Here is a 20643-nt window from a genome sequence, read left to right as displayed (position 1 = left end):
CTCTTCAGCCCCTCAATAGAGGGGCGTGGGCACTAAAGTTAAAAGACCCAGACAGAAAGATGAACTACCTGAGGGCACAGGTGTGTGCATCTCCAAGAGGGAGTCACCAATTCTTTTGTCTTTTGACAAGAAAACAAGGGCCTCTTGCTAGGCATGATGGTGCTCGTCTTTAAAGCAGCACTTGAGAGACAGAGGCAGGTGGATTTCTTTGAGTGTGAGGCCAGCCTGATCTACATGGTGAGTTCAAGGGACCCTGAAACAAAGGGGTAGAACTTGTCCAGTCCCACCACTGTATGATAACACATAGCTCCTCAGTGTGTGGGGGGGGAACTCAGCTTAGTTAGAGGGGAGTGCTTGCCTAGCACGCAGGAAGCCACCAGCATGGCAGAAAGAGGCCATGGCGGCTCACTCTTGTAAGGAGAATGGGGAGGTTAAGGTCATCCTCTGCTACATAGCAAGTTTGAGGCCAGCCTGAGCTACATGAGGCTCCGTTACAGGTAGCACAGGGATTAGTCCCTTTAATCTGAGCACTTGGGAGCCATGTCTCTGTGAACTTGAGCCCAGACTGTTTTACGTAGCGAGTCCCAGGCCCATCGGGGGTTACCATAGTGAGACCCGTCTCAAAACAAAACAACCAAAACATTTCAATCCACAAAGTAAATAAGCAAATAAACACACCCAAGCCTAGTCTTGCCTTCACACTCAGCCCAAACCCTTCATCTGCCTTTTCTACCTAACACGAGTCCACACTGGTACCTTGCCAGATCTTGAGCCTTCCGGCTGGCAGAACAGTAAGGAAAAACTTTATGTCTTTTATAAGTCACACAGTTTGTGGAACTCTCTTATGGCTGTAAAAACAGCTTCTGAAGCAGGAGACGGTGACAGTGGTCGCATCCCCATCCCACTCTGAAAAGAAATGAAGAGAAAAATGAGGACTTGGGAACCGAGGTGAACCGGCAAGGCTCCCACACCTGCACCGATGGCCTCAGCCTCTAGAGGGCAGCACAGCATATGTAGCTGTGAAGCAACAGCCTCCGCGCCCCCTCCCCCCCCCGAAGGTACTTCCTGGGGCCACTACCCACCGGCACCCATCTTATCATCCCACTACCTCCCCCGATGCCCTGACACAAAATCTAGAGTTGCCGAGAATTCTCCATACTGAATGTCAAAGGGTGCCGCTTCCTCTACTATCCCAGATACTGCCGATCTGACCTCCTGTCATCTGAGCTGCCCGTGTGTTTGTCTGTGCATCTGTGAGTGCTTGGGGAGGGGTGTGTCTGTGTGTCTGTCTCTGAGTGTGTGCTTGCGTGTGTTTGATCTCCAGGTTGAAAGACAAACAATAAAGGCCTTCAAGATGGTTAGTGGGTAAGAGCACATCCTGCCGAGCCTGGTGACTTGAGTCCCCAGGACCCACCACGGTGGAAGGAGAGCACCAATGACCACAGCTGGTCTCTGACAGGTGGATTCCTAGGGGGTGATGGCAGCCTACCCACTTGACTAGTGAGGAACCTGTCTCAAAACAGGTGTATGAGGTTTGAAGAATGATATCCTTTAACCCCCACACATAAGTGCATACACATACATGCACAAAGAGAAAAATATAGATGCCCATGCCCAGAACAAGCCACAAACAGCTTACTGAGGCCTCTCTACACTACTGCTTCCTAGCAGTGTAAGACCTTAAAAGCTAGAAGAGAAGTAATTTGGCTGAGGGGCCGCAGCTCTGCAGAGCAATGAAAGGAGAGACCTCACTTTAGCAGGTTGGAGGTCACCCCATGATCAGCACATCCTCCCCAGGTCCTCCCTCTCTGCTGATTTCTAAACCACTGTGACATTCACAGTGACTTAGGGACAGAGCAAAAGAGAAATTGGAGTTTTGCAGCAAACTCCAGAGCTTGCTTACTGGTTTACTTACCCAGATTAGGAACTGGGTACAACACACTTCCTGGGTACAAGGAGGTACGGCCTTCACCTACCCAGGGCCAGAGCCAGAACCAAGGGAAGGAGGCTGTCCTTAGAGGGCCAGGTACAAGGAAGCTTCCCTTGTTCAAAGTGGATCTGAACCTGGAGGGTAGCAATTAGAAAACAAACAAACAAACAAACAAACAAACAGCTAGAAGAAAGCCCTTCACTCTGGAAATGGATGCACATAAGGACTCTGAAAGCCTCTGTGGCTTTCTCAAAGCCGTAGGCTAGTTAAGCGGCAGAGCAGGGGACCAAAGAGGAGTTGGAGATTTGGTTAGTGAGAGTGACTCTAACATGTGCCAGTCCTGTATCCGGCCCCTAACATCGAGAAGACAAACAAGAGCTCTTTGTCATCTTTGATTTGGGGACACCTATTCCAGCAGTCCAATAGGCTCCCCAAATGCTTCTCAACTTGGCCCCTAGCTCCCGGGTTCACTACACATCAAAACCTGCTCTCCAGCCACAGGCAAGGTCTCAAAGCACAGGTCAAAGTATGTCATACATGACTTTAAAATCATTCGAAGCGTGTGTGGGACTTGCCTGGGTTGACCCTAGCCATCCTGTCTCTGCCTGCTTCCCCAGTGCTAGGATTACAGCTGTATATCCACGGTCCAAGCTCTTCCATTCTCTTACAGTGAAAGTGGGCTGAGGGATACAGCTACAGAGGGCTTGCCTGGCATACCAGAGGCCCTAGGTTCCATCCCAATAGTGCTGAGAGTGAGGGGGGTGGGGCTATTTTCTGTAATGCCAGTACTGGGAAGGCAAGAGACAGAAGACTCAGGAGTTCATGGTCACCATCAGCTACAGAGCAAATCTGAGAACAGCCTAAGCTACATGAGACTCTGGAAAGAGAGCAAAAGGGAGGAGGGAAGAAAGGAGAGGGAAAGAAGGCAAAGGGATGGGGGATAGCTAGCTGAAGAACAGAAGAGCATTTGGAAAGCACTTTCTGGGCAGGTGAGGTCTGAAACTAGAGAAATGGCACAGCGATTAAAAGCACTTGCTGTTCTTGCAGAGGACCAGGGTCTGAGTCCCACTGCCCACACAGCAGCCTGCAACCACCTGTTTACGCCAGTTCCCGGGGGATCTGACACCACCATCTAGCTTTCTCAGGCACCGCATGCATGTGATACGCAGACAGGGCAGGCAAAACACCACACTTAGGAAATTAAAAAATCATAATTAAAAAAGAAGTCTTAGGTTTTGTTCTCTGCATCACACACACAAAAAAAAATGGGGGGCGGTAATCAAAGGTTCAAAAGTCTTAGGCTGGGGCTGTAGCTAGTAGGCAGAGTGCTTTCCTGGCATGCACAAAGTCTTGGGTTCAATCCCCAGCGCTACCTAAGTGGTGGCACATGTCTGCAATTCCAACTCTTGGGAGATAGGAGATCCGAAATTCAAGCTCATCTTTAGTTACAGTGTGTGGGGGGGACTGAATTGAAAACAACAACAACAACAAAATCCAGCCTTTTCCTTTCTCTTTGCTGTGCTTGCTGTGACCAGAGCCCAACCCTGTTTGGTCCACTGGACCAGTGAACCTCTGGGTGCTGAGTGTTCTAGGACCTTTCTAGATATACTTTTCTAAGCATGCCTCCCAGTACCTCCATAGTATTGGTTTAGTATCTTCAGATCCTCTGGTTGGTTGAGTTTTGGTTTGTTTTTAAAACAGGGTCTATGTAGCCCAAGCTGCCCTGGAATTCCCTATATAGCCATTGGTTGTTCTCATAATGTTGCCTGGTCTCCTACAGTTTTAACGAAACTATTGCGTATGCAAAAAAACAGTCTTAAGGTTAACTGCTGCTTTTGCTTCTGTAAACAGAATCTTGTTTTGCTCCAGAAAACCTTCTTCCTGCAGGTAAACAATGTAATCTTCTGTTCCTTGATTCTCTAAATCCCTGACTGATGTGGTTGCGCTATATTTGGGAGTCCAGGGTCCTAGGTGTGGACCTGACACCAGTAGCTGAATAAAAGCCTCTTCTTTGTTTAAAATCTATTAACGGTCAGACTGCTGGATCTTAGAATGACCCCCGACCCATAATAGCAGCTAGACAGTATTTACACATACTGTCAAGAGTCTCACCAGAACCGGTGACATTCGCCCCATTTTAGAAACAGGGAAACTGAAGCAAAAAGACTAGGTAGCCTTAAAGTCACAAAGCAAGTCAGAGATCACTGGTAACAGAATCCACCCCTAGGAAGCCTAACTTTATCATGACTCAGGGTCACCAGTCTAAAAATCACAGCAATTCCTAAGAACATCCTGAGGAAACGGCAGAACTACAGAGAGAGCCATAAGCATCTAGGCCTACATCTCTGGGTCTGAAGGAAGAGGCTGGGGTCTGAACCTCTGGGTTCAGAGGCACTCCTCGGCCTTGGGGAGGAGGCTGTGTCTGAACCTCTGGGTCTAAGTGAGAAGGATGAGGATCTGAAGGAGGGGGCTAGATCCTGGGCCGCTGGGTCTGAAGAAAGAAGGCTGCGGCTGGACCTCTGAGTCTGAGGGAGGTGGCCTGTGGCCTAGAACTCCAAGCTCCGAGTTGGGATTGCAGAGCCCTTGGTTCCTCACGCGCTACCTGGCTTCTGTCTAGGTGGGCGTCTACTCTGGGCTGCCCAATGGCAGCTCCTTGCATTCCGGTAGCCACGCCCAGAGCTTCACGCTTTTTACCTATAGGCCCTGCCCTGTTTCTTCTTTTGCCCCTCCCTTTTCTGCTAAAGCTCCAGAAGGATCTAGAGAAGACTTTAGACACGGTTGAGAAGATGGACAAGCCAAAAGATGAGGCTTTGTGTAACGGGTGAGTGAGATAAAAAAAAAAAAACCTTCTAGGAAAGAGAGCCTTGCAAAGAAAAGGGACAGACAACTTTAGCGCAAGGAGTGTCTTGACCTGAGCGTACCGTTTAAAAACCAAACAGACTCAGGTATTATGACCTAGGAGCTCTCGAGGACTTTGGTGGCCGACTGTTGAGCAAGATACTTCTGGATAAGGGGGCAAAGGGGACAGAAGTTCGAGGTCACCCTCAGCTCCAGAGCAGCGTATGAGACTAGCGTGGCTCCTTGAGACCTTGTCTCTAATAGGTAAAATAGTTAATTACACAGTTAGGCCTTAGACACAGCAGCTGGGAATTGGAACTGACGTGTTGGGTCCTGGAACTAATGGGAAATGAGACAGTGGGTGGAGGGAGTCCCAGGGGCTGTCTCCCGTGGAGGAGGTGCAGTTGGTGATGTACTGACCGGCCTTATTATCTTCCTAGGGACAGCCCTTCTCTGCCGTTGGCTGGGACTGAGGCATGGCCTGCTTCAGCTGCCCCAGCCCTACCACCCTCGCTTCTGAGCACCCTAGACCCAGCCCACCTAGGGCTCCCAGAGCAACTGGCCTCTGTCACTGTCCCCATCCGCCTGGACACTCTGTCCTACCTCCTACACAGTGCCCTGCTGGGGACCTACAACCTCCAGCAGTCCTTACCCCCTTGCTCCTGCTCCACCCAGCCATGCCACGTCGGGCCAGACACAGTCAGGAGGCCACCCCGGAGATCAGGCCAGGCCCGTGGGGGCTGGGAGGTTGGGCACAGGCCCTCCCGGGGCCGGGGCAGGGGCCAAGGGCAGCCACGATGGGGGCCTGGGAGAGCCGAAGAGCTGGAGAAGAGCATGGCAGGGCCCCCTGGGGCTGGCCCCAAGACCCTGCCAGTGACACCACCATCCCAGGATAGGCAGAAGGAAGCTGGAGGACTGGAGCCACTCGTGCCCCCAGCGCCTGTTTCTGAAGACTGGGAGACAGACTACTAAGGACCCTGAAGAGCACCCAGTCACCTCGGGGCGTTCCCAGAGCCCCATGTTCTTAATCCTTCAGATGTACCCCAAGAAATACCATCTCTACCTTCTCCTCAGCCCCCAAACCACAACCTCTAACAGCCTCCTGAAGATCACCTGGTAAAGCCTGAACCTGACTTAACATCCCAAATAAGAAAACTCCCTCACCCAGACTCACAGCATCCCAGCGTCTGCTCCTATCCGAGCTTTTTCTCAGTGTTCTCACGGCCGCCCCAATCCCATTTCCAGACCCAAAAGCATTTCCTTTCTCCATTGCACAATCAACCCATCTTCACCAACCTCCCCCTACTCCGTTCTTGGCCTTCAACCCAAACCCATGTTCATTCCTAATTTGTTTATTTGCTGGTTTTATTTTCCATACTAGCCTCCGAAATGCCAGTCAAACTCTGAAGTAAACTGCAGTCCTCTTTTATTTTTATACTGAGAAAGGGTCTTGCCAAATGTCCAAGCTGGCCTTGAACTTGCAACCCTCCTGCCTCAGTTTTCCAAGCATCTGAAACTGAAGGTCTGGGCCACACAGTCTCCCATTATTCCCAATCTGTTTTGCTTTGTTTTAAAACCAGTCTCACCAATTCTCCTCTCTCAGTTGGCTGGGTGCTAAGATTGTACGGAACACTAGAGGGGACTGGGCTCACTCCCCATTTCTTCATCCTCATTTCATATTCACCTCCTTTCATGCCACCTCCATATTCATCTTCATGTTACAACAGCACCCTGCTCAACTCCGGCCCTGGACCCAGCATCTGCCATGGCCCAGTCCAGCTCTGACAAGCCCTTTATCCTACCCTACAAGGAACCCCTTGGCATGACAGCTATACCACACCGGCCACTGCTGTTTTCTGTCCCTCAGGCTGGGAAGCCCTGGTTGAACAATAAAAGGATGTCTGCTTGATCTCCTTTTATGGACTGTGATTTCTGTGAGGCACAGGCTACCCAGAGTGAGGACCGGGTAGAAGCCTGGGAGGTGGAGGGGTTCACAGACAGAGCTTGGTGGGGCCCCTTTGTCCCCTGCTTCAGCAAATTCCATTGGGGCCTCTGCTGCCACTGTGTTTCTGCCTACTGGAAGCTGCTGGGCCGTGCAGCCATTGTGTGGGGAGGCTTAAGGGATTTGGGGGAACCACGAGGCAGAGACGGCAGCAACCTGGCTCGGCTCAGTTTCCACAGAGGGGCTGTGGCAGAAGGAGGGCTCAGGACAGACTCTACCACTCAGGTAGGCACCGGAATGAGACCTTCAGCCCCACCCCAAGAAGTTAGGCTCCCAGGCCCTACTCTTCTGGGAACTTGAACCCCAGGGCCAGTCCTTCCTCTCCAGAAGCCAAGAACAGAGGCTCATGGGCATTTTCCTGTCAGGAATGAAGAATCCAGGCAACTGCCCTCCACCCTCAGACCCAAGCATCCAATCTGCTGTACCCTCCTCTCCTCCTTTAGGCCCATAAATCCATTCCCCAGCCTTCCTCTCAAACCTGGGGGTCCAGACTCTCCTCTCTCAGTCCCAGGATAGCCACTTACAACCTCAGCTCTCCCCTCTCCACAGATCACCATGTACAGCTTCATGGGTGGTGGCCTCTTCTGCGCCTGGGTAGGGACCATCCTGTTGGTGGTAGCCACAGCGACGGACCACTGGATGCAGTATCGGCTGTCGGGGTCCTTCGCACACCAGGGCCTGTGGCGTTACTGCCTGGGCAACAAGTGCTTCCTGCAAACGGAGAGCATCGGTGAGCTTGAGGCCAGGGTCTGAGTGGTGCTAGGATCTAACCCTCCCCCAGAGCACAGCTCAGAGCCATCCTCCCTCGTATTCTGAGGGAAAGCACAGTGGCTCAGAGAGGCAGAGGCACTGCCACGGGGATACTCAGCAGGGAGTGGAACAGTCTTGGCATCTCTGGATTATTTCCTAGTTGCAGGGACAGGGTGTAAGGTTTTGTGGTTGGGTTAATGGGGTGGCATTTTCCCACATGAAAAGGCGTCAGATGCAGCAGTGGGGATGGAGTTAGCTCACTTTTTTATGAAAAGCATTTTATAAACATCTGCTATGAGCTGAGTATGATAGTGTATGCCTATAATCTTAGCACTTGGGATGTGGAGACAGGAGTATTGTGAGTTTGGGGCTCCATATTGAGACCCTGTCTCAAAATAAAAATTAAATAAGTAAATGCTATGAGCCAATAAACAGTGTTAGGGACAGGGACCACAGAGCCTGTTAATAGGCTGCATGCCAGATAAAAGGCTTTTTGCTACCTGCTGTGTACCAGGCCATGTAATTATAGATGAATGGATCCATGGATGGATGAGTAGGTGATTGAATGACTGATTGGTGATTGACTGATATAGATAGGATAGAAAGATGATGGGTAGATGGGTGAGTGAATGGATGGATGGATGGAGAGATAGGTAGATAGATGATAGATAGATAGATAGATAGATAGATAGATAGATAGATGAGATAATAGAGTAGATGGATTTGTAGTTACATAGGAGAAATATGCATAGAATGGGTGGATGGTTAGGATAGGATAGCTGTATGTTGGGCTGGATGGAGATGTAGAAATATAAAAAGATAAAAAGATGATGGGTAGAATACATAGATAAATGGATAGCTGATAGATAGATAGATAGATAGATAGATAGATAGATAGACAGAAGGATAGGACTAACTAGATGATAGAGATAGGAAGGATAGATAGATGGGTGGATGCATCAATAGGCAGAAAGCATCTTAATTACTCTTCTACTGCCATGGTATTCAAAACACCATGACCAAGGCAACTTATGAAGAGAGAGTTTATTTGGTGCTTTCAGTTTCAAAGTGTTAGAGTCCATGACCCTCGTGATAGAGAGCATGATATCAGGCAGGTAGGCATGGTGCTGCAGCAGTATCTGAGCAATCACATCTTAATCCTCGAGTAGAGGCAGAAAGAGAGACATACACTGGGCCTGGCATGGTCTTTAGAAACCTCAAAGTCCACCCTGAGTGGCACACTTCCTCACAAGAAGGCCACACTTCCTAATCCTTCCCAAAAAGTTCCACCAACTGGGGAACAAGCATTCGAACGAGTAGCCTACGGGGTCTATTCTCATTCAAACCATCAGAGGTAGGTAGGCAGGCAGGTAGGCAGGCTAGCCAGCTGGCCAGGTAAAATGACCTACTCCTGTAATCCCAGAACCAGGATTGCCTGTCACCCAAACAAACAAATAAAAGGCACTTAAGTTCTAACCCGGAAGCAGCAGAGAGAGAGGCAGATGCCTGCGGTTCTCCGGCCAACCAGCTTAGTCTACTTGGTGAACCAGGCCAGTGAGACTGTATTTCAAGAAACAAGGTGGAGAGCTCCTGAGGCATGACACCTAAGGTCGACCTTGGGCCTCAACACGCATATGCACACACGTGCCCACATAAACAGCGCAGGCATGTGAGAAAGAAGGGTGACGTGGAGAAATACATTACATAGTATATATTAGATATGAATGTAGAATATTAAGGAATAATACTGTACATAATATGCTCTCTAAAGCATGGGAAACTGGTAATACCTAATATATTTTGTTTAAGGTATCATACAATATAGCGTATGATAAGCTAATACATCAGGATACAGTGTTGCACTGTACAAGATCTTCGACAGGATATTAATTATAATTAGTATAATTAAAAATCATTGGGTCTTATTCCTGAAAACAACAGTAATAGGCTGACCCTACTAGGTGCTTACCTAGCTCAAGGGCTTTCCATGGGTCATCCCCCTCCCATCTCCCAGGAATGATGGCAGACAATTCAGTTGCGTGTAAGGATTGGGCAGATGCAGACGTGATGGTGCACACCTACAATTTCAGCACTTGGGAGAAGAGAGGGTCTTAAGACGTTCAGGAAAACCTGGGCTACGTAGCCAGAGCCTGTCTTAAAAAAGAGGAAAGCAAGGTATCGCAAGCCTGTAATTCCAGCACGTGGAAGGCGGAGGCAGGAGAGTCAGGAATTCAAGGTCAGTTTTAGCTATGTCATCAGTTCAAAGACAACCTGGGCTACAAAAGGCCCAGTCTCAAAAATTATTACTTAACATCTATCATGTGCCAGACAAGTGTCAGGGGCCAGGGATGCAACAGAGAGTGAGGGAGTCAGCCCTGGTCTTTCCAGACACATAAATACAGTTAAAACAAAAGAACAGGACTTTGGAGATGCAGGAAAGTAAGATGGATGAGCATCAGTAAGATAGAGTTTATTGTCAAGAGCGTATGGGGAAACAGTCACTCGGTAAACACTTCACAAGGCCTTTGTGTAAGCCAGCCTCTGCTGGGGGTATGCACAGCAAGAGCCAAGCCAGCCCTTGTCCTCAAGGAGAAGTCAAGCTGGGGTGGGTGACATAGAAGAGACCGTTAGAACCCAGAGCAGAGGGCCATAGTCAGAACAATGCTTCCCAAGAAGCAGGTCCTGAGAGCTTGGGTTTTGAGGGATGAGTATGAGTGCACCAGGTGCAAAGACGGAAGAGCTGAATTAAATACATGGAGGAAAAGAAGGCACGGTGATCCCAGAGGCAGCTGCTCGGGAATGACTGCAGTGTGTCCCCACAGCATACTGGAATGCCACCCGGGCTTTCATGATCCTGTCTGCCCTGTGCGCCACCTCGGGCATCGTCATGGGGGTCCTCGCCTTTGCACAGCAGTCCACCTTCACCCGCCTCTCCAGACCCTTCTCGGCCGGCATCATGTTTTTTGCCTCGAGTGAGTGGGCACGCCCTTCCTTCCCCACCCAAACTTTCTAACTCCTCATCCCCACTGCGCCCAACACCCTCTTCTTGTCACTCTCCACTCCGCTCCCTCCCTCATCCCTACGCCCAGATCTACTGACTTTCTTCTTTGCTTTTAACCTTACTTTTTAATTCGAGGCAATCACTCCCTCCCTTCTTTCCTTTCTCCGTCTGTCCTGGCGTTGAGGAAGGTACATACACCAGGAACGTGCATACACTAGAAAGACACTCTACTGCGGAATCACAAGCAGCCTCTCACTGAGGGATTCTAGGCAGGGCTTCCGACACAGTCACAGTCTCCTTACAGGTGTTCACCTCAGGGCCAACAAATGAAGAGATATATAAGGTGAGGCCTGTCAGAATTTCATTGCACAGGTGATGAGCAGTACATTAGTGACATCTCTCATTTCTGTGACCAAATATTTAACAAGAAAAAACCTAAGGGAGGTAGGGTACATTTGGTTCACAGTTTGAAGGCACAGACCATCATGGCAGAGAAGTCATGGTGTAGAAGCACGAGGCAGCCGGCCACATTGCAACCAGAAGTCACATTGCATCACATTGCAGTCAGGAAGCAGAGAAGACAGCTGGTATTCAACTCACTTTCTTATGTTTTTATTCTGTCCAGGACTCCGGCCCTTGAGATACTGTTGTCCACATTCATTGTGGATATTTTGCCTTAGTTCAGATGCTCTGGAGGGCTGCTGAGATGGCTCACTGGCTAAAGACACTTTTCTGTCACCCCTGTCAAACTGAGTTTACATCCCCAGAAACCACATACTGGAAAGAGAGAATAAACTCCTACAGATCATTCTGTGACCTCACAAGTACTGTGGCACACAGACATGAATAATAAAGTGTTTCTCTAGAAATGCATTCACACACACACAAACACAGAGAGACAGACAGAGACAGACAGAGAGATGTCTCTCAGCTGATTCTAAATCCAGTAGAACGACAGAGACCAGCCATCACAGATGTACTCACTGCAGTGGGCTGGGTCTAACCCCCAGCTTCTTCTGCCACAGAGACAGTGCTGATATCTCAGGCTCAAGATCTCAATAGCGTTCTGTCTTAGTCATTGCTGTGAAGAGACACTGTGACCACAGCAACTCTTCTAAAGGAAAGCATTTAATTGAGGCTGGCTTACAGTTTCAGAGATGTAGTGCATTCGTTTCACGACGTGGAGAATGATGGCATTCACAGCTCTGCAGAAGTAGCTGAGAGCTACATTCTGATCCGTTGGCCAAGAGAGAGACGCTTCCTGATGACTAACTATTCAAAAATGTGCGCCTATGGAGGCCATTTTTATTCATATCCCTACACCCTCCCATCCCCTGGTAGGTGTTTCTGATAGGTACCTTGAGTCACCTGTTAGTTCATACAAACTCTAGTGTGATCCAAGGAGCTCTTTAGAGTAATGAGGCACTCAGAACACTGCAAGGATTTAGTTTTCTCCCAGAATCCAGAAACAAGGACCTGTTAAATGCTTTATTGTGCTTCCCAGCCTTGTCCTCACCCAATCCCATCTCCACTGAATCCCATATCACCCTTATTCTCACCACTGTCCCCACCCCCGTCAACCTCCCTTCTTCCTTATCTCTAATTCTTTTGCCCAACTACACCCCATGTCATGATCTCTCCCCAGCCCTATTTGTCCTGTTGGCCTTGGCCATTTACACCGGAGTCACCGTCAGTTTTCTCGGCCGCCGCTTTGGGGACTGGCGCTTTTCATGGTCTTACATCCTGGGCTGGGTGGCCCTGCTCATGACCTTCTTTGCAGGTACTGAGGCAGAGGGGTGGGAAGGCTGAAAACGTGGGGCAAGGCAGGCAACTTCAGAGGGTGAGTTGACAAGGTATTCTGAAGGCAGACTGTAGGCCTAAGGGGTCTGGGAACTGGCCATCCTAAGGGAGGGAGTTAGTAAGGAGTCTCTTGGGGTGAAAAGGTAGGCTCAAGAGGGTTTTGGATATCAATGGAGATTTCTGTCCACACAGGAATTTTCTACATGTGCGCCTACCGGATGCATGAGTGCCGGCGCCTATCCAACCCGCGCTGAGCCCTGGGGTAAAATTTGCAGCTGGAAGTTACAATGAGGGCAGCGAAGAGAAGGGGGAGAACCTAGAGGCTGGAAGTCCTGACTCCTGAGGGAATGATGGGGCTCAGTCCTCGATTCTAGATAGGAAAGCCCCGGATCCCTCTGTCCTGTGTGGGGAAGAAAAGTCGGGTCAGATGGGAGGAAGCTGAGAAGACATGAGCCCCCACCTGCCCCGAGGGGTGGTAGAAAAATGGAGACTCCTTTAGGGGGCCATTTTGGGATCTAATAAAACTGATGTGAAACTATCGAAGTGTGAGTCCTCGAGGGGCTGGTTTGGAGAGAAACGGGCCAGTGTGGCAGGGGTGTTTTGATGTGGTGGCCTCACTTCCTCAGTCCTTCAGGGAGGGGAAGGTAAATGGGTCCCTACCTAGAAGACAGCCATGGTGCAATGTCTAGAAAAGGTTGTGTGGTATAACAGGATGGGCGAATTGATCTCTGAGAACATAGCCTACCTGCTTCCCACCCACCCAAGCTCCAGGCAACTCCTCATCTCCCCTCCCCTCCCCCTTCATTAGAGAAAGCATACCTCTGGCCCCCTCTCTATTTTATTTTACTGTTTTGGAAGGACAGGGTCTCAGGTAGCCCAGGCTAGCCTTAAACTCAGAATGCTCCCTCGTCAGACCTCCTGGGTGTTGGGAGGACAGGCCCCTGTGAGCATGTGAAGAGATGGCGCATACATCTGTGCTTCCCGCCACTACTGGACGGCACGAGGCAGAGGACCCTGAATTGTCACCCAGACACCCTCATCTTGGGGATAAGGACACCCATGCTGGAGGGTCCAACATAGTGGGGTGACTTCTCACTATCTCTGCAAGATTAGGCTATGGGAGGGTCTTCCCCTCCTCAAGCTTTCCGGAATCCTGTCTGTCGTGGACAGAAGCCTTGACTGGGAACTCCGAGTCTCTCTTCCCACCTAGTCAAGTCCTTCCTCCCGTGGAACTTGTGTTTTGACCCCACTGCCCCTTTGCTGCTGGGAACTAGTGCTAGAGTCTAGGAGCTAAGCGTAAAAACCACAGGAAAGTGTGACACAACTCTTTCCTCAGCCGCGTCGCCCCTTTCGGTTAACTCACACCCTCGTAGGATTAGCCCACCTCTCACCTCTGAGACCCCCAAACTCCTCCCTAAGGCCTTCCAGGAAATGTGCTGTCTCCATCTGTGGAGGTGCAGAACCTGTGAAGACAGTTCAAACCACTAACTAGACCACTGAGGGTGGACACCCCAGAGCAGCCAGCAAGTTATGACATCAGCAGGACCTCCTCCACCCCACAGAAGAAGAGCCAATGTGAGAGGGGAGGGGAAGCCACTCCGGAAGGGAGGGTGTGAGAAGAGTCAGATGCCAGGCCTGAAGCCACAGAGGACTACCAGCCAGAGTGACTGCTTGCTGGCCGCTTCTCCGGCTTGTAGGACCTGGGAGTCTGGGTGCATGGTCCTTTCCTTTCTCTAAGACCCAACAGTCTGGGTCCTCTGTGTCTTTATCCTCTAAGAAGTGGAAACCCAGAGCTGTGCTCATGGAGCCCTGCCGGTCCCTGGCCCTGCTTGCTGGCTGCCTGGGCCTGACTTCTTCTCTGATTGCTTTGAGCACTGACTACTGGATAGTGGCCACAGACTCCAAATTTTCTGCCCACTCTGGCCTCTGGCCAAAGAGCCAAGGGATCCAAGTAGCAGGTAAAGGGGCAACGGGCTTTCTGGTGGTGGGGATTTCCAGTGGGAAACAGACACCCAGAAATCTCATCTTGCATTAGGTTATATCCATGTGACACAGAGCCTCTATATCCTGGCCGCCCTATGGGGCCTGGTGTCCGTGGGCCTCCTGGTTCTATCCTGCATCCCATCTCTGTCCACCCCGGGCCGTGGCCCTCTGGTCTCAACTGTCATGGCTTTCACTGCAGGTATGAATGGGCTCTGGGCTGCACTGGGACACCAGGGCTGGTGAGTCATGCAGTGGACAAGCCAACTCTCTCTTGTTCCTGTCCTCAGCTCTCTTCATAATAGTGGCCACGGCAGTGTACACCAGTAAGCGATGGAGCCAGACACCAACCCCGCAGGTCCAGATATTCTTCTCCTGGTCCTTTTACCTCGGCTGGGCCTCCTCCATCTTCTTCCTCTGTGCAGGTAACCACTCAGCCCACTTCCCCAGTGGAAGTCCATGATGGGGACTGGGGTAGGGCAGGGCAGGGAACCCAAGTACTTAATCTCCCCTCTCCTCCTGTGTCTCCACACCAGGCTGCCTAAGCCTGGGTGCTCACTGTAGAACCCGTCGGGCTGAGTATGAAACCTTGTGAACGGGAGCCAAGGATAGCAGAGGCAGCAGGGTGCTTGGAGCCCTGTCTTCTCAGGAGCCACAAGAGGAATGCAGAATTGTGTCTCTGCACCCCCCACCCCTCCAGCCTTGCTTTACCCTTCATTGGTTTCTTCACATGCTCAATAAAAACCTGCTGAGATCTAACTGTTCAGATCTATCAGTTCAGCCAAGTCATAAGCCAGGCCAGGCCTATCATCGCAGTTACTCAGGAGGCTGGAGCAAGGAGTTTCCAGGTTCAAAGCCTGCCTGGGCTACATGGTGAGTTCAAGGCTGGCCTATGCAACGAAGTCAGAGCCTTCACCAAGGCAGACATCAACCAGAAGGCTGGGGTGGTGCTGAGCATGAATGAGGTCCATGCTGCAGCCCCGTCCCTAAGCCAACCATACGTAAGCCTTGTGGTGGGTGACACAGGAACTCTCAGGGAGGCTAAGAGAGACGCACACCTGCCCGCCTACAGCATATTCTGCCCTGTGTCTCTCGACCCCCAATAGTGCTTTTCTTTCTCTCGGTTTCTATCTTTCTCTTTTCTTCCCTCCTTTACTAGCGATTCCGCTCTCCCCCACCCTTCTGTGGGTCCACTTTGGGTCCACTGATATGTATCACACCCAAGCCTTAACCACCAGCATATGACACCAGCAAGATGACAGCCACAGCCTGAGGATGTGGGAGGAAACCTAAGCCCAGGCCTGTCATGTCATCTTTACTGGAGATGACATTTAACAACTGTTATTTTGGTTTAACATAGAAGATGGCACACAGAGCTTCCTGCCAGCTAAAGCAAGCCCTCAACCACCAAGCCTTATCCCCAGAGTTCCTATACTTTTTGCATAAGGTATCCATAATGTGCCACACAGTTCTTGAAATTCTCAGCAATCCTCCTGCTTCAGCCTCTCAAGTATTAGGATTACAAACACTCATTAGCACAGGAATGATACTATCCAGGAAGAGGTGCCTGAAGATGGAGACATGGACAGGGTATGGAAAGTGGCCATTTGTTTCCCGGAATATAGAATGTGGGGGTGGTAGGAAGAAGGTGGGATCCAGGGCCTCTATTGCCACAACTATCTTTCTCCTGGAGATGGTGGAAGTTGAGCAATAACTGTAAGAAGGGGAGAAGCTCTCCCAAATGTGAGAGAGGTCTCCCTCCAGTGGCCTGCGGGTGAGATCGGAAGGTTGAAGAGCAGGTAGGAAGGCACAGGCCCTGGGGTCAGAGGCACAAAGGAAGCAAGGAAAGCACCTGAGGCTCTGGCTGGACAAAGTGAGTGACACATCAAGTTTGAGGGAAGCCAGTGATCTTGGTGGCGATGTGGCTGAGTGGCCATGGAGGAGAGCCAGGGGCAGGAGAGGGCTCCTCTCTAGGGATCAGATGAGGAGCCTGGGGCTAGACGTGGCATTTTGGTTGCTTTCTCAGATGTCAGGGTTGATATCCTTGAGGAGAGAGGGCTCTCCTGGAGAGAGGCACGTGATGGCAGCCAGAAGAGATCAGCATTTGCCTGGGGAGTAGAGAAGAAGACTGAGTCCTGCTTGCAAGGACAGAAAGCACAGAGAACTGGGAACCAGGAGGCCCCATGAGGTACCACGATAGCTAAGCCTCTAGGACAACTTGGTCAACCATGCAGTAGCCGCAGCTTTGGAGCTCCCCCTTCCTTCTCTTATTCCTTTCTTTCTTCCTCCCTCCCTCCCTTTCTTCCTTTGCCTCCTCTCTTCCTTCCTCCATCAGCTGTCCTCCCTCTATCCCTCTTCTTTTTCTTTTTGAGACAGGAGCTTAGCTGGCCTGAAGCTCACATGTAGATCCAAGCTAGACTTAAAACAGAAGGCTATCCTGCTTCCTCCTTCCAGGTGCTAGGATTGCAGACAGGAGCAGCCAAGCCTGGTTCCCAGGCTCGCTTTCTGAGCTGTCATCCTGTTAAAAGAGCTTCTGGAGCTAGGCTCAGAAAACAAGAGTTCAGCTCCCAGCATCCTTATCAGGGTGGCTCAAAGCCGAAGGAGCTTCAGTTTCAAGGGATCCAATGCCTCTGGCCTCAGTTAGGCCCATGCACTCACAAGCACAGATCCAACCACATATACATAATTAAAAATAATACAAATGAATTCTAAAAATAAAATTAAAATTACTTTAAAAATTTTTTAAATGTAAATCAAAATTTTAAAAGAGAAGCTTGGCTTGGTGATGCACTCCCTGAACTTGTGAAGCTGGGGCTGGAGAGTTGCTGTAAGTTTGAGGTCAGCCTGGATTATGTGGTGAGTTCTAGGCCAGCTAAGGACTACATAGTGAAACTCTGCCTCAAAAACGACAGAACAGAACACAACGAAAGATAGGAATGGTGGTGCAGGCCTATAATCCCAGGACCAAAGAATCAGAAGTTCAAGGTCAGACCTGGTCTGCTCAGATGGTTTGAACACGCCATGGGCTACAAGAGTTAAATGACCCTGTCTCAAAACAGCAATCCCGCTGGGTGTAGTGGCACCTGTCTTTGATCCCCAGCACTTGGGAGGCAGCAGCAGGCAGGTCTTTGTGAGTTTGAGGTCAGGATGGTCTACATAGTGAGCTCCAGGACAGCCAGAACCTTGTAGGGAAACCATGTCACCCTGTCTCAGAAATAAACAGAAAAATTCTAGACCAGGGACATAAAATAAATATGCTTCTGGAGGAGGGTGCCCCTTTAAATGGTGGCTAAGGGAAGGGATTCTGGAATCTCTGCTGCCTCACAGAGACCCATCCTCCTCCCCCCCCAACCCTGTGGGCTGTCTGTTCCAGGGGACCAGGCTGTAAGTCATTTTCTGGGAAGTGTTTGTATAGGGGTGGGGGTGGGAAGAGCACCGAGCCAATGGGGCTACCTTCCTCAGCTGAGGACAGAAATGCCTGGAAGTTAGTCACTGAGCTGTGAGGCCTGAGAACTTAGAGAACTAAGTTACTTAGAAGGAGTCATAAGTTCTTAGGCAAGGTGGTTGAGGAAGAGACTAGGCGCAAGGGGGTGATGGGAGATTGGAAATCTTTTTTTTTTTTTTTTTGAGTCTCACACATCCCAGACTGGCTGTGAAAAATGACCTCAAACTTCTAATCCTCCTGACCCTTCCCCCACGTGCCGGCTGTGCTGGCGTGCCCCACTCTGGCTGGTGGAACCCAAACAGGGCCTTGTGGTGGGGTCAAGCACTTCACCACTGAGCTACATCCCTACCTCCTGCTTCCTTCTTGTTTTTTGTTTTGGTTTAATGGAGATAGGGTCTCACACTGCGGTCTACCCAGCCCAGAACTCATTCTGTAGCCTAGATGTGGCCTTGGACTTCTGGCCTGTTGCCTGAGCCTCCTTGAGGAGAGGATTATGAGGCCTGAGCCGCCAAGGGGCTGCTGTTGGGGATTTTGAGGTTGCCAGGCAGGAGTACTTGGGAAGGGAGGCTCTCTGAAGAGGAGGAGCTTCCCCCCCAGTCAGCGGTGTGAACCAGTCCTACCTATGATGTCCTTGGCAGCTGCCTCCTTGGCATGGGGGTGAAGAGGAGCCTTCAGATTGGAGGCAATTTGCTTAATATCTTGACCAGCGTCCTCACAATACTGTCCACTGCCACCAACTACTGGAGCCGAGAACAGGGGGGGCACAGTGGCCTGTGGCAGGAGTGTAGCCATGGCACCTGCACGAACATCCCCTGCCAGAGTGAGACCTTCACCTGTCCCCGTGTCAGACCACACCTGCCCCCAGCTCCAACTGGGACTTTCCAGCCCAGCCTCGGATCCAGCTGTCCTCCACCACCAAGGCCCGTTCTCCCCAGATCTTTGTAGCTGCCCTCTCCCTACCACGTCCCCCTCAGTCCTCGTTTAAACACCTGCTTCCAAAAGGAGACAGCCGAGCTCTAGACTCGCACGGTCTGTATGTGGTGAGGTGTGGGTGGCCAGAAGACTTCAGGGCTGCTTTCTCATGGCGGCAGGGCGCCCAGCTGATGCCCTCCTGTCTCTCCAGACACCCTGGCAGTGACCGCGGCGTGCATGGTGTTGGCAGCGACCTTCAGTACCATATCTTTGGGTATGGGGATAAGGATTCAGTGCCAAGAGGGCCAGTCACTACGCAGCCAGAAAGTCATTGCCTTACTTTTTCTCAGCGGTGAGAAGGCAGTCACTCCCATGTAGCGGGGGTGGGGGTGGGTGGGGGGTGAGAGGGTGATGGAGTTGGGCAGAGAGAGGTTGATTAGCATAGTTAGAAATGGGAGGTGGGGGTGGGGGACGCGACGGAAGGATGAAGTGGAGAAGGGCAATACAGGGATAACAGACTCCTAACAGCGGGAGCTGGTGTTATCTCTGACTCTTTTGCCTGCCCTTGGAACTTTCCTTCTCCTACTGGGTTCTCTTGTCCAGCCTCAATAAGTCGGCTTTTGCCTTGTCTTGTTAGATCTTGTCTTGTCCTGTTTGGCTATTGTCTCTTGCAGACCTGGTCTTTTCTGAAGAGGAAACGGAGGAGGAGTGGATCTGGGAGAGGGTGATGGAGGGAGCTGGAAGGAGTGAAGGGAGAGGAAACTGTGGTGGGGATATATTGTATAAAGGAAGAGTCTATTTTTAATGAGGGTCCACGAGAGGGGAGACAAAGGGTGTGCGCTGGTTAGTCCGAGACGTGGGAGGTTCTGGGAGGCAGCGCTGGGTGCGGCCCTTACCTGGTCACCTGACGGGTGGGCGTGGCCCAGGGCTGCTGCTGCTGATTGCATTGATCGGGTATACTGCAAGGAATGCCTGGAAGCCAGAAGTCTTCTTCTCCTGGTCCTACTTTTTCGGATGGCTGGCTTTACCCTTCTCGTTCCTTGCGGGTAACCAGCACAAGGGGGAGAGGGTGGAAACTGCCCCTCCTGAGGACTCCCCTCCCCAGAAACTTCCCAGTCACCTGTTCCGTCACGAAAGCCCACCGTGACTGCCAGGGACACCTCCCCTCCTCCCCAACTCCATCACACCCGGTGGAGACACGGTTGGAACCCCCAAACCCTAGTCCCCAGGCAGGCCAGGTCATCCGCTCCGCCGCCCACCTTCCTTCCCCGGCTCTGCACTCCCCTCCTGCCAGGCTTCTGCTTTCTGCTGGCGGACATGATCTTGCAGAGCACCGAAGCCATCGGCGGGTTTCCAGTGTGCCTGTGAATGCAGCCTGCCTAGGGCAGAATAAAGGAATGGCTTTTAGCGCCGGCCCTGCGTGCTTTTCTGCGGAACGTGGAGATACATGTTTGAAGAGCACGGGGACACAGATACTGTGGCTTGTAGAGAGTTAAGGAGGTCAGGAGGAATGCGGGAAAACAGGGACGGAGACGTGGACACTAAAACAAGGAGTGGACCCCGGGGATTCACAGGAGAAGAGGGTGAGGGTGTAGGATCGAGCCGATACCGGAGAGGGTTAAGGGACATGGGTACTGGGAAGGGGTGGCGAGGACGAGCGGACCTGGAGAGTCACAGGGAAGGAAAGTGTTGACGCGTGGATACGAGGGAATCCAGACAGAACGCGGAGGCAACTGGAGCGTGGGGGTAAAGACACAGGGTGCGCGTGGGAGCACGGACACAGAAACCTGGAGTGGTGGAGCAAGGGGGAACCTAGATGTGGACTGCAGACCTGGGACAACTCCGAGGGAGCAAAAGACCGCGAACTAGCAAAGCTCTCAGCAAACTTCACGCCTGGGAATGAATGCCCTTTCCCCTACTTCCGCGCCACGCCCCCTCCACCCTGCAGTCCACCCAGGATCCCGCCTCCCTCCCTGAATTCCACT

The 20643-nt window shown here is 51.2% G+C and overlaps 4 protein-coding genes and 1 long non-coding RNA gene across 8 annotated transcripts; 4 read left to right on the top strand and 1 right to left on the bottom strand.

Moving 5' to 3' along the window:
• Positions 1 to 4716: 4716 nt before the first annotated feature.
• Positions 4717 to 5740, top strand: C1H19orf84 (chromosome 1 C19orf84 homolog). The gene is made up of 2 exons (XM_021645809.1): positions 4717 to 4751; positions 5209 to 5740. The coding sequence occupies exons 1-2, from the start codon at positions 4717 to 4719 to the stop codon at positions 5738 to 5740; spliced, it is 567 nt and encodes a 188-aa protein (XP_021501484.1).
• A 1197-nt stretch (positions 5741 to 6937) lies between these two features.
• Lim2 (lens intrinsic membrane protein 2) lies at positions 6938 to 12861 on the top strand. Its single transcript, XM_021645822.2, has 5 exons — positions 6938 to 6995; positions 7320 to 7500; positions 10343 to 10492; positions 12167 to 12301; positions 12514 to 12861. The coding sequence occupies exons 2-5, from the start codon at positions 7326 to 7328 to the stop codon at positions 12573 to 12575; spliced, it is 522 nt and encodes a 173-aa protein (XP_021501497.1). The 5' UTR covers positions 6938 to 6995; positions 7320 to 7325; the 3' UTR covers positions 12576 to 12861.
• Positions 12862 to 13935: 1074 nt separating this feature from the next.
• On the top strand, positions 13936 to 15060 carry Nkg7 (natural killer cell granule protein 7). The gene is made up of 4 exons (XM_021645818.2): positions 13936 to 14279; positions 14357 to 14503; positions 14592 to 14726; positions 14838 to 15060. Exons 1-4 carry the CDS (start codon positions 14123 to 14125, stop codon positions 14894 to 14896), a joined length of 498 nt encoding a protein of 165 aa, XP_021501493.1. The 5' UTR covers positions 13936 to 14122; the 3' UTR covers positions 14897 to 15060.
• On the bottom strand, positions 15049 to 20614 carry LOC132653125 (uncharacterized). 3 transcript variants are annotated; one of them, XR_009590841.1, is made up of 4 exons: positions 20490 to 20614; positions 19918 to 20037; positions 19555 to 19697; positions 15049 to 16409 (listed from the first exon to the last, which is right to left on the bottom strand). It is a non-coding gene; the product is annotated as an uncharacterized LOC132653125 (long non-coding RNA). The 3 variants fall into 3 exon arrangements; XR_009590839.1 differs by lacking the exon at positions 20490 to 20614 and adding an exon at positions 20322 to 20471; XR_009590844.1 differs by lacking the exon at positions 20490 to 20614 and adding an exon at positions 20322 to 20471 and having other exon boundaries at positions 19918 to 20033.
• Positions 18398 to 20242, top strand: Cldnd2 (claudin domain containing 2). Of its 2 annotated transcripts, none has more exons than XM_060380427.1 (4): positions 18398 to 18566; positions 18870 to 19010; positions 19585 to 19675; positions 19953 to 20242. In XM_060380427.1, exons 1-4 carry the CDS (start codon positions 18398 to 18400, stop codon positions 20152 to 20154), a joined length of 603 nt encoding a protein of 200 aa, XP_060236410.1. In that variant the 3' UTR covers positions 20155 to 20242. The 2 variants fall into 2 exon arrangements, with proteins under 2 accessions (XP_060236410.1, XP_021501452.1); XM_021645777.2 differs by having other exon boundaries at positions 19585 to 19704; positions 19953 to 20026.
• Positions 20615 to 20643: the final 29 nt, after the last annotated feature.

The sequence above is a fragment of the Meriones unguiculatus genome, chromosome 1, assembly GCF_030254825.1.
Source record: "Meriones unguiculatus strain TT.TT164.6M chromosome 1, Bangor_MerUng_6.1, whole genome shotgun sequence".
NCBI lineage: Eukaryota > Metazoa > Chordata > Mammalia > Rodentia > Muridae > Meriones > Meriones unguiculatus.
Note: the sequence above shows the minus strand (reverse complement) of the source record. Positions and strands in the feature narration are given on the sequence as shown.

Coding starts and splice junctions, on each gene's coding strand:
- C1H19orf84 (XM_021645809.1), top strand. CDS start 4,717: ATGGACAAGCCAAAAGATGAGGCTTTGTGTAACGG. Junction 4,752..5,208: donor GATGAGGCTTTGTGTAACGG/GTGAGTGAGATA, acceptor TTATCTTCCTAG/GGACAGCCCTTCTCTGCCGT.
- Lim2 (XM_021645822.2), top strand. CDS start 7,326: ATGTACAGCTTCATGGGTGGTGGCCTCTTCTGCGCCTGGGTAGGGACC. Junction 7,501..10,342: donor CCTGCAAACGGAGAGCATCG/GTGAGCTTGAGG, acceptor GTGTCCCCACAG/CATACTGGAATGCCACCCGG. Junction 10,493..12,166: donor CATCATGTTTTTTGCCTCGA/GTGAGTGGGCAC, acceptor ATCTCTCCCCAG/CCCTATTTGTCCTGTTGGCC.
- Nkg7 (XM_021645818.2), top strand. CDS start 14,123: ATGGAGCCCTGCCGGTCCCTGGCCCTGCTTGCTGGCTGCCTGGGCCTG. Junction 14,280..14,356: donor CCAAGGGATCCAAGTAGCAG/GTAAAGGGGCAA, acceptor ATCTTGCATTAG/GTTATATCCATGTGACACAG. Junction 14,727..14,837: donor CATCTTCTTCCTCTGTGCAG/GTAACCACTCAG, acceptor TCTCCACACCAG/GCTGCCTAAGCCTGGGTGCT.
- Cldnd2 (XM_060380427.1), top strand. CDS start 18,398: ATGGGGGTGAAGAGGAGCCTTCAGATTGGAGGCAATTTGCTTAATATC. Junction 18,567..18,869: donor CACGAACATCCCCTGCCAGA/GTGAGACCTTCA, acceptor CTGTCTCTCCAG/ACACCCTGGCAGTGACCGCG. Junction 19,676..19,952: donor TGGTCCTACTTTTTCGGATG/GCTGGCTTTACC, acceptor CCCTCCTGCCAG/GCTTCTGCTTTCTGCTGGCG.